Below are 12,433 nucleotides of genomic sequence, written 5' to 3' on the forward strand. Positions count from 1 at the left end.
GCAGGTGCTCCATAAATATCTACCAGACTGTAAAAACTCACTAGTGCTAGGCACTGTTCAAAGAAAGCTATTTATGGATGTACTTTTCAGGACAGGAACTAAGATCATAGACCTTGGGAGCAATTTCTGCTATGTTAACTTTATCAAGTACAAGGGTACTGAGCTTGATTTTTGACAGTTTACCTACAGAGCTTGGGAAAAAACCTATCCTTTTTCAACTCTGTAAACAGTAGACTTTAAAAGCAAGTCATAATTTAAACTGAGATTTTTCTTTACAATTCAAAAAATCAGTGAAATCAGTTTCTTAAAGCATCTTGACCAGTTTAGTTAATCTGTAAGCTCCTGTGCTTTTGGGAACAGCAACTTTGAAAACAGCATTATGACTTAAGCCCAACAATTTCTGGAGAAAAAAAAAACACAACTGTGAAAAAATCTCATACCATGTTAAGATACAAATGACTCCCTGGAACTGCCTGCAGGTTCTGGTGTTTTGTTCAGTGAAGCTCTTAAGTAGATAAAGTGCACCAAAGCCCCAAGCCCATAAAGGCATTATTTATTTTGCTATTTTCCCCTTAGGGTCAAGCTTTATGATGCAAGGTACAGTATCCCAAAATGTTACTGATTTTTCTTTTTAAGAGAAATCTTCCTCCTTAAACAATAATTTGAAATATAGGAACCAGAACAGACTGAAATGTCATTTTTGTGTGATGGAAGCAGTTCTTTTTTAATTGATGCCAAATATTTCCACTGAGCATTTTTTGGATGGGACTATCCAGGAGGCAGATTGCAATGAAAACTGAAAGACATTTCTTCATGCTTTGGAGCAGTTATTACCTTGCCATAGCTTACAAGCAGCAGTTCCATTATAATCAAGTTCTTTTCATCACTCCTACAAAAGCCCTCAAGGCAAGAACACAAGTCTCTGCTTATTACTGAGAAATAGACAATTAAATCATTACTTTTATCTGGCAGTTGGCTTTGAGGTGGTGCTTGAGTTTTAGAGGATACCAGCCAAAAGAGATAAAACATGCATTTACTCTGCATTTCCATATCACTACCTGACGATCACAGGCAGCCAGCCTGCTTGCTCACTGGGATTTTCATGTACTTGTCCTAGTCCCCAACACCAGGTATGAATAAAAGTGTGGTTCTATTCTGGAAAGAGATCCTCCAAACACAGCAAAGGAAGAACTCACGTTGCTTTTCTCTCAATAGCTCCCAACTCTAAATAAAACAAACTACTTCTCCTGTCAGGCTTTCAGATTAAAACTGCATTTTCAGAAATAAAAATTATTTCTCCCTTTCTCAAACCAGTTACAGCAACTGCCATGTGTGTAAAACTCCCTGCATTTGACTGTGGCCCTTAAGATATCAACTGGCTCCCCAAAGCATTCAGTAGGCTGACACAGGTCATAAGTGTCTAAAACTTGGTAAACAGGAATGTTGCTGACAAAGAGGATGAAAAATACTATTTTTTCAGTTGTATTCACATCAGGGGTCACAGAGCAGTAACCTACGTACAGAAACCCTGTACTACAGAAGAATAGCAGCACAGCTGATTTAAATATTCATCATGTTTGTTCATATATTTAACTAGAGTTTCTACATTCATTGATACAACACTTCAGCTAAGGACTGAAACTAGTATGTGTCAATGCGGGTAAAGTCAACAGAAGGTACTTTTCTATCTCTGCATCTTAATTTACCCCTTTCTTGAAACTGGTAAGAAGGGTGGAAACTACCTTCTGTTACTAGAAAGAGGAGGACCTTCACACCCTCTTGGAACTGGAAAGCAGGACAGAGGACTGCAAATGCAGAAGCTGGGAACCAAGCAACTAGGAATTCATAGTATGCCACACCAAGGGTTCTAGCAGCATTCTGCCCAACTCATAAGTATGCAGAAAAATCTCCATGAGGACAAAGAGATAAAAGCTTTACTTTGACATAACACCTGAGACCAATCTCTAAACAAGACAAGGGATACATTAAAAGCACAATATGGATTTTTAAGAGGCACTTACAGGTTGATCAGCTCAGGACAGCATTTTCTGTCACTTGCTATTTACTTAATCTAGCAAATCCTGAGATTAAATTTAGATTTGTTCATTTATGCTACAGTATTTATCAACTGAGTAGGTAAAAGCTGTAGTCCAAAGATTTCTGGTATAATCATGCTGGAAACTATGTCAAAAAAATCTAATTTCTCAGAGTGGTAAGAACACATTCCCTGCAAGCATCTAATGCCTTCATTAAGTAGGCTAAATGTGTACTCAGAAACAGAGGTGTCCAAACATTTGTAGTCACTGGAATAAAAAAAAAAAAAAAGAAGAAAAACAACCCCAAACTTGGACCCTGTATCAAAGATTTAGTTTGAGCCTTAAAAGAATACATCAGGAGGAAGGAAAGTAGGGAGCTGCAGCAGAAATATCCTCTCAATGGCTTATGCTATTGATCGATACCAGCTCTCAAACAGAAGAGCCAATTCAAAGACCAGACTTCCAGTTTCTCTTTTTGATGTTAATAAAAGCATTTCATACTCCTGTAGGACTTCAAAGTGGTCATCCTACCTCACATTACTGTGGCCTGAGACTATTAGTAACATGCTAATCTTCTTACAAAGCTAGCTTTAAAATCCACGTAAGCAACTAGGGCTAATACAGTGACTATAGATAAAATACCAGCTTTAAACAATGTAATTCATTGATGTTTTGTTTAGGATTTTTTTGTGTGCACACATGGGGAAGATTAGTTTGTTTTTAACTGCTGACTTGTAAGAGCACAAAGCTGGCTACAGGGATTTAATAGAAACAACCTATCCAGAGATGAAAAACACAGATACTCTCAGTTTTATTTTATTCCTGCTAAAACAGATGGCCAGTGGGAGACCACAAGTAATTATTCACATGTTGATTTGTGTAACTTGCATTAGGTATTGTATCTGTTTCTTCCAACTATTCAAGCACCAGACAGCACTGCAAGACATCTTTAGAAAAAGAGATATGGTTCCCCATACACCTGCTTCAGTTGTGTTTACTATTAAGCACTCTCTCCTTAGTGATGGAAAGAGAAGACAAGGATGAAATCAAGCTGAGAGAATGCTCACATCACTGCTTCTCCACCCACATTCACCCACCTCCAACTTCAACATACTATGACTGTCATGATGCAACCATCCATTGTATTGAACAAACTAGGGGATATGTTAAGTGTAATTAAAAGTTAAAGTAGTCTTGTCCCAGAGGCAGTAAAGCATGGAGATTAAATTCACAATGTTAACAGTCTTGTGTATAATTCTAACAGCTCAAGATTTTAAGTGATTTTAAGAGAAAGTGGCAACAAAGGGCATCAGAACCTGGCAGGCTGACTAGGTGTTAGGCAACTATAACAAAATATCTCCCTTCTATTTAAAAGCTGATTTTCCAGAAGCAGTAAAAGCATGCCCTGTATTACTGCTATATACCACATGAAGAATCACCCTTCCTTCTGTCACCTGCTATAAATTTTGGAAGAAATTAGGTCCCAGTAGATTTTTGGCAAGCTTTGGAGAACCTGATCTTTGATACTACAAGTGGGTGTATGACTCAAATTTTCCCATCCAACACTTAACATCTCTCCCCATTTCAATTTGGGATTTGGAAAAAAGCCTGCAGCCTCAACCTCTCACTGTGAGGTTACAGCTTAGCTCTTCCAAGGACTGTCAGTATCCTCTGGCATAGGTTAGAAGTGTATGAAAGAAGTTGAGAGACAATTTAAAAATATATATCTATCTAAGTAGCTGGATTGTTGTTAAAATCCCATCATATTTCTTTCTACAGGGAAGCTCTCCCTAGATGTGGGCTGCTGCCCAAGGCAAAGCAATCTGACAGTCAGGAGTCTAGGAGTGGGGGCACCAGGGGAAGGGATGGAGGGGGAACTGCATAACAACTCAACTGATGGGAGCTGACACGGGTTCATCTGACTGAAGATTACAAGGAAAAGTGTCTTTCACCAGCCAGGGTAAGAGGCCAGAGTGGGAAAAAGTAGGATGTGAGAAGTTGTCCAGAATTAAAAAGCATGTAAAGACTCTGGATAATTTAAAAAGGTCTACCTGAGCCCAAAAATGTACCATGTAAAAAATGTACCATGATTTTAAAGAAACAAAGAGGTGGCCAAGACTCATTAATCTTTTCTGTTATCAAAAGTAAAGGGCTTGGCAGGGACTCCAAGAACAATGCAAGTCTGCTCCCACAAATAACCTATAACTGCTCATAAAGACATGCTTAAGCTATTGAAATGTGCAAGGGGCTCAGCACCAACACTTGGTACCTACAGCAGCTGGGCAGAAAAGTGTCTGCTGTGGAAGTGCCAAACAGGAAACTTTTGCTCAGGAAATGCACAAAAAGGCCAAGGGGAAAAAACAGAGCTGCAGCTTACTCACACAAAGGGAGCTTAACTCCAGAGATGGAGGCAGCTGGGATCTAAATAGTGGTTTTCATTTTATTTTCAATGTATTTTTCTTGTTAGGGTGTATGTGGTTTTGGTTGGTTGGTTTTTAGCAACAGTAACACCAGCAGATAGGCAGAGTCTGCAATTTGTGCCTCCTCCTGAAATCTCTAAAAATCCTCCCAGCCTTCCCATTGGAGTTAACATGTACATTTTCTCTCCCAAGAACAGGACAAAGTGCACAATTAAAATCCTACCCTTTCTGTGGAAGGAAGCCCTAACATTAAATATGAATTTTGAACAGAAACTTGGAATTATGACTGTCTGCAAGCATGTAAAAAGCCTGTATACATAGAAATAAGCAGTATCTAAAGCATACTGTTTTATTCATACAACTTTTTTTTTTAAGTATCAACTATGCTTTTTCATTTAAATAAGTAAAGAGGTGAGCCAGCTGCCAAAGCAAACAAGGCTCAAGAGTCAGTTGTACTTAAGCAAAAGGTTGTCATTAACTAGAAGGGGCTGTTACTAAAATTTTAATGATAATAAAATTAGCACCACTGACTACAACTGTATTTCAATAGCATGTTCTCTGCAGCTGCAGAGCACATTTTCCCTGAACAGTATACCTTACTGAGAACTGCTCAAAGATGAGCACAAAATGACAGCATTATGTTGTCTTCTTTTCCCAAACATATTATTTCTAATTGGTTTTGATTAGAAGAGTTCTAGCAGTAACAACCAGGCTGGAAACAGGACTTTAATTTGTACCTCAAAAGACAAAACAATCTCAGGTAGGTAAAATTCATTAATTTTTATTCAAAATGAATGCCCCCATTAAATGTGGCTGCACCTGATCATACTTAAAAATTAGTATTACATTTGTTGACCTAGTGAGCACTATTTTCTTCCCAGAGATTAAAAACCTCTCATTTAGCATCAGGCATCAATGTGTAGTCAAAAATATAGACTTTAACCTGAGAATTAGGAGAGCAGCAGTTCCTACTCAGAGGAACACACCAAAGCTACAGCTGTTGCTACTCAAATTCACAGCTGCTGTCCTCCCCATCATAGTGTGTCCACACACACAGTTTTCATTCACACAAAATATGAAAACATACCCAGCAATTACTCTTCTGCATTGTCAATCACTTCCCCACACATTTCATCATGTTATGGGATCTGAAACTGGTACAGAGAGACCTTCTTGGCACTTATGCATGAGATGTAATCCTTCAGTTTAACATAACCAGCAATACACATGGAAGAAGTGTTTGAGCCTTGTTATGACTTTTCACTTACTTACAAAACAATAAGGAATAGTGTATTAAAAGCCCACAAGGAGTCTACAACACAGAGCATTTGGGTCTGTTTTGTACACATCAGCAGAAATTCCATTGCAAAAGTCAAAAAAAGAGTGCATTCATTGTGCTTCATGATGACAAACGACATCTACAGAAAGTATTCAAAGGTGTGAACAAAAACCTGAGTAGGACTCTGGTTTCAGGATGTCCAAGTTTTCAGTTACACATAGTTAGATTATTATTCTGCCAGTGTCTTTGGGGCAACTTTTTAAAATACACACAATTCACTTTTACTATCTGATGTATGCACAGAGAACAGGTATAAGAAACACTACACTTCAGTTCTAAATATTCAAACTGTGGAGTTTAAGTTTTCCTCTTCATCAGTTTGGTTTCAGAAGCTGTTGCTGCTCAACAAGCTGTCAAATCTGAATGTGACAGCATTAAGATTGAAAATGGAGACAGAGTTAAAGCACCTTAACTTAGTCTTCATTCAAACAAGCCTTCTTGACTTCACTGGATGGTTCATACCCAATTACAGATTTAGCTCTAATTCTATTTAAAAAACAAGCCACCAGCTGTGATAATTAAATGTTCAGTTACCAGTTCCATAGAATACTCATACCATACGCATGAAGTATGAGCTCTCTTGAGTATATTTTACATTTGCAGGTCATATTTGTGGGTTTAATAAAAAAATAACATTTTTGAAGACAAGTTTGAGCTCTTGTTTGTAACATGCAGAAAACAAATCAAATAATTTCATCACTTCGGGTTTGCATCATATACCAATTTACACACACTTAGGATAATGGCCAAGTATTGCTCAAAGAACATATGATTCCAGTAGTAAGATAGATCCACACATCAGCAGAAATATCAGATAGGAGTCAAGGAGCTTCAAGGATATTGCAAGTTCTGACTTGCACCACAATGACAAAGCTAAAGAGTGTATGTTATAGAGCACACGAAGTACAGAGATGAAGCTGCTCAGCTGGAAGATCAAAACCAGCAATTTAGAAATAGACTGAGACCAGCCTGAGTAACTCCTTTCTGTGCCTGGACTGGATACTGTACAAGCTGTTCACAGGACAAAGAACTGCTTATATAGAATAATCTGCATAACAGTCTTATGACAGGAAATGTTACTGAAAGGATCACAGGGTTCTAACTACTGACCTCTGCTTTGATATGACTTAAAAAGTTCCTGCTCATCAGCTGTTCACTACCACCATTCTGGAAGACACTACTCCCTAAAGCACTGATGGCAGAAGGCAGTACAAGTCCATTCCTCAACAACTGCAACTCACAGTGCACCGTGTTACCTGGGGCTGTAGGGTCAGTAATTGCCAGCTGGCACCAGAACAATCAACCTGCAACCATAATTTCCAAGGTTGCCACTGTGTGAATCTGCCAGACCTTGTGTGTCAAGGCTCAGCTAGGTGCAAAGTCTCCATCACTTCTGCATCCACCAAATGTGTATGGAGCAGACCTTAGTGAAGCTATGAATGAGGTACTTACCTTCCCCCTCCAGTGCTAGAGAACTTGCAGCCTAACCCAGGTTCCTTCCCTCTAGAAGTACATTTTATACAAATGTAAATATAGCAGCATAGGAGCCTTTTCTATGGAATGTTTCTGTGATATACTATTTTATATTCATGTTTCTATAACCTTGACTGCTCACTTGCATATTTCAAGAAAATGTCACCTCTTGCCCTTTAAAAAAGTGTTACTCACCCACAACTCTGTCTCCTACTTTTACTCCCAGCTTCCTCATGGCTGCAGCATACAAAGCTACAGCTTGTCTCAGTTCTTCAAAAGTAACTTTCAAGATTTCTTCTTTGCCTTCCTCTGAGGAAAGAAGATTAAAACAACCAGTCAGAAATTACACATTGCAACATAAGTAGAGTCCAGTACAAACAACTAATTCTGGAAAAAAATACAAAACAATTTTAGGAGAGTTTCTGCTAATATTTACATTTTTGCTTTTCAAGTTATGCTGCACCAATCTTTTACTTTTAATAGGAATCAAGTGTTAATCAGTAGTATTCATTCAGTAGGCACTAGGATATTTTTAAGGATAGAAACATACAACTGCAAAAATGCAAACTACTCACTGGCAAAAGGTGTGTTCTCAAAGTATTCATGATAAATAGACTGCACTAACCAAGGCTACTTTCTAACATGGAAAGAAAAACCTTATTTTCCCTTTTTTGCTCAGTTTTCTCAGAAGGTCTATGAAACAGCAGCAAGGTGCCAACTTTAGGTGTTATTACAGCAAGTGACCATTGATTAGAAAATCATGTACATAGAGTTACTAAGGTCTGACTTTCAATGTACTTTTTAAACATCTGCATTTGCCAACATACCACAAAGCAAATAAACTAAACTGGACTCCATTCATCTCTGAAAAGATCTGCAGGGTGTTTTCATTTTTGTACTGGATGTCAGATGTTACATAAGCTGTTAATCACTGGTGAAGCAAAATGAACAAGTCTAAATGTTATGAAAGGCAAAGTTTGTCATCTTAAAGGTCCCTTCCTGGACTTCTTCAACATAACTCCTGCAAACCATTTGGCCTCTCCTGGTTCCAGTACCCAGCACTTATGAAAACACATATGCCAAGGATGTAGCAAATAAAAAGTGTACTGCATGCCCTGGTACAGCAGGTCCTTACAGAACAGCTACCATCAGTCTGACTTCCTTAAGCAGGGAACAGTATTTTTACTCTTTTGCTTTCTTAGACTTCTACCCCAGTAAATTTAGACCTACATGGAACAAAAGAGCAGGCTGTGATGGGAAACAACACAGAAGGCAATGTAACATGTAGTTGATAAGCTGAGCAGGGACTGCTGACAAATTCCCTGTTCCCACAGAACAACAGACAAGAGGATTCTGATCTTGCTCCACGATTAAAGCATCCAGGAGAAGGGAGTCACAAATAAGAGATTCACAGTGGGAGCCAGTGGCAAGTGAAATTGTTTAGGAAAGTTACATTCCCATTCCTGTGCCCTATCACACTCACACTGCTTCCACAGGAGCATCTCTAGTGAATACACAAACCTGACACAGGCTCCCTAAACACCACTCTGACCCAGCACTGAGGGGTTAACAAAAAATACTCTGACTTAAGAGATCTTAAGAAGATTAAATACAGCAGAAGGTCATGAACAGAAATGCAGGTGGAAGTCTATTCACTGCAGAGAAGTAAATGTGTTCACTCCAGCACTGCTACAGTACTCAAATGGAAAATAATTTTGCTCCTTTTGGTACCATCACTTGTGATCACACAAACACAAAGCAGTGAGTCTCTGGTACACTCTATGACTTCCTAACAAGAAACAAGATCTACAAGGACAATGTCATCACATGTCAAACCAAATAATTCACTAAGTTGATAATAATTCCTTCAATAATTTGAACTGTAAGTATGTAACTCCACTTTGCCTGAAGTTGTATATTTAGCTTTTAACATTAACAAATCAATCACATCAACTCTGCAGACATTTAAAGTTGACTCATCAGTTTTTGGCTTTCAGTTGTTGCACAAGACACACTTAACTACATTGATTCTTTTTTTCTCCATTAAATAATACCTAAAAAGATTTTCTAATTATCTCAAAATTTGAAAGTGATCAGTTAACCATTTTGAAGCCAGCTTTCTGTTACAAGTGTCATTTCTATCAGACTTTACCAGATCAATTCTTATTACACCAAAACTGGGTTACAGATTTTCCCTGTTCTCTCTGAACTAGTAGTTGATTTTATATATATATATATATATATATATATATATCTGATCAGAGATGTTTCTTTCAATACCTCTAAGCAGTAAGATGCAGCTGATAAGTATTTCTTTACAGAAGGCAATTCTATTGCCTCATATTGTTTTTAAACAGCTATCAGAACAGGAGTAATACATACGTAATTCAAAAACTGTTTTTTGTGTGTCAGAAATCAGAAACTAAGACTTTTAGCACCTACACAATCAATCCATAGTTCTGCATAATTTTTTTCTGCTAATGAGCTCTAAGACTCATTGTTTATTCTTAAGCTATAAAGAAGCATCACTGCTTGGTCAGTCTTATGATAAGGATTAGGTCCAGCAAAAGGAAAGCTCAGAATAAAACTCCCTAAGAAAGCACTCACACCTGCACAGAAGCTGTTACCATCTAATTAGATGAGAAACATCTTTTAAAGTTACTAAAATCAGAAGGTATAAAGAAGGGACTTCTTTGCCTTAACATTACCACCCTCATTATGAGTATACTCAGATTTAGACTTAAATCTTCTCTAGTATAACAGAAGAATAAGACTAAGCCTTAGCATTCCAGAAAAGTGAAATTCCAAGTTTTCCATGCATGTAACTTGTCTTTCCTTTCTCTATTGTCAAAAGCAGAGTGAATTCCTACCTGTGCCACACAGTCCTTAGTACTCCTAAAATAAAAGGCATAGGAAAGGGGGGGGCAGGACAATATCAAGCAACAGCACCAAAATGCTTCCTGAAGGCAAGCTTTAGGCAAGTGTTTGACAAATGTGAAGTAATAGCTGCTCAAATATTGAGTGGTGCTAAACAGAGCGTGATCTCCACTACCTTAATGCAGTTTAGCACATGCTAAGAAAACTTCATTGAGTTTGCCAAGGACTTTTCAGAACTCTCCATATCTCCAGGCCCAGTCCTGTGAACTAAGAATAATGATAAGCCATTAATTCTTTCTTACTTGCTGCATACAGTGCAATCTTGTCATTGTCCTTGTGCTTCAGAAGATTTTCTGCATAGTTCAGACGGCTGCCTCTAAACCATTCTGGGACATCTGCGATACTTTTGGATGTATCAACCACCTGAAAAAAAAATACATTCCTAGAAAACCAATGTAACTCCTTTTCAGAGCATTGTACAGAAATCAGCTAATTTATTACAAGTGCTTTACACACTATTAGAGAAGAATCATTTATTTCAGCTTACAGATGGCAAACAGACACTAGATCCTGTAATTACACACCTGCAAAGATTAATTACTTGTCAATTGTCACAAGCAAAGACATTATTATAACAAAACTATAAAAAGTTCCTTGCTGACAGTTCCACCTTCCAACCAGCCTTAAATACACAAGCAAGGCAAACTATGACAACATCCAGACCACAAAATATGTGCAAACCACAGTCCATGCTGGGGTTTTGCCTCTGGGAACATCCCAAACAGGGAGTAAGCTACAGCACATTGCAGCTCTCCACCAGGCCATATACCCAGCCTCCCCCCGCCCCCCAAAACAAATCAAAGCATGGGAAGGTGTGAGCACCCATTCGTCCCCAGCATGAGTCCCAAGGTACAGAGACCAACATCAGGAACTAGACAATGGTAATTCAAATTAACCCTAAACTAAGTGAACTGTATGATCTAATGTAACTAAAAAGTTCAAGTTTTTTATTCCAATTCTTCATTTTTTAGGATTAAGTTGCAGTAAACATTTACATACTCCACAGAGTCATTCAGACTGTGGAAGTACTGCTATTAACCTCTACAACTAACAAATATTGTATTGCAAACTCAGTGCACATTCCTACCATCCTTGTAAAAAAGAGGGTCCAACAACCTAACAAGCCCATGTTAAGCAATTCCCCATTTAGGACTACAACAAATAAAGAATTAAAAAATGCAATGAAAAGAAGTTACAAAAATATGTTCAGCTGAAACAACTTCTCCCATCTTGAAGTAATTAAGCTTCAAAATATTAAGTTACCCCTTGATAAGTCAGTTAAGACTATACCTTTAACAACAGTGATAGGTGAAGAGCCCCTTGGCATTAGTCACAAAGGTACATAAACTCCTCCCAAAATGCCACACTATTTAGAGATTCAACTGCCCAGCAGCACATGTCTCTTGTAATCTTTACATTGAAACTTTACTTCATAGCTGTGTTTGAAAGCTTCAGTTTATACCCTCGAGTTCCCTCTCAGACTGCACACACATTACAGAGACAGCATTCTTCCAGACCAAGTAAAAGGCTCTCCTGAAAGCCAGATAGAACTCAAAATACCTCCTGTTCCAGCAAACCTAATGGTTTTGTGCTTTCAGATGTGCAGTGTATGTGTTACTGGAGGCAATACTAAAATTAATTGTTATAAGAGAAGTTAAAGCTCATGGGGAAGTGCTCTGCTGTATTACTTTATTTCAAATTAATTTTCTAAAAATGGGAATTCAAGCAGACTGCTCATAACAATTAGCTAGAACCAAGTTATAACATTTACAGTTTATCAACTCAGGCTGCAGAGGTATTTTTTTTTTATACCAACATATATTAGTGCAGTAATTAGAAGCCACTGTTAAAACTGCCACATTACTGTCTTCCTTAGCTTGAAGAAAAATGGGCACAATGTTTTCAGCATTTTCTAGGACAAGATCCAATAAAGCCTGATGTTTTCCTGAAGTAGAAGACTCCTTCCAAGAGCTATACTAGCATGATGTGCTGGACTCACACTTGATGCCCCATTATTTTCTACTCAGGTGACACCTATGACTCCTAGTTAAGCCCAGTCTCTTGGGCAGTGGTACTCTGTTATATGCACAACCTGATCTCTCCCTTAGAGAGAATTTCTCAGCAAGCAACAGAAACTCAAGGTCTGCTAATTTAGAGCTTTGCAACAAACTTTTCTCTTCATACAGTCCCAACAAATGCTCAGCCAGTCTAGGCTGGAAAGAGGAAAG

At 38.1% G+C, this 12,433-nt stretch overlaps 1 protein-coding gene across 1 annotated transcript in view; it reads right to left on the reverse strand.

The window, feature by feature from the left end:
* AACS (acetoacetyl-CoA synthetase) overlaps positions 1–12,433 on the reverse strand; it is a gene marked incomplete at its 5' end in the record, with an annotated part of 40,882 nt that overhangs the window by 24,289 nt on the left and 4,160 nt on the right. Inside the window, 2 exons of the mRNA XM_010171380.2 lie at positions 7,464–7,577; positions 10,448–10,568. Of these exons, the coding sequence (XP_010169682.2) occupies positions 7,464–7,577; positions 10,448–10,568 (235 nt within the window). The remainder of the gene's footprint in view (positions 1–7,463; positions 7,578–10,447; positions 10,569–12,433) is intronic.

The sequence above is a fragment of the Antrostomus carolinensis genome, unplaced genomic scaffold (genome assembly GCF_000700745.2).
Source record: "Antrostomus carolinensis isolate BGI_N321 unplaced genomic scaffold, ASM70074v2 scaffold36760, whole genome shotgun sequence".
Taxonomy (NCBI): domain Eukaryota; kingdom Metazoa; phylum Chordata; class Aves; order Caprimulgiformes; family Caprimulgidae; genus Antrostomus; species Antrostomus carolinensis.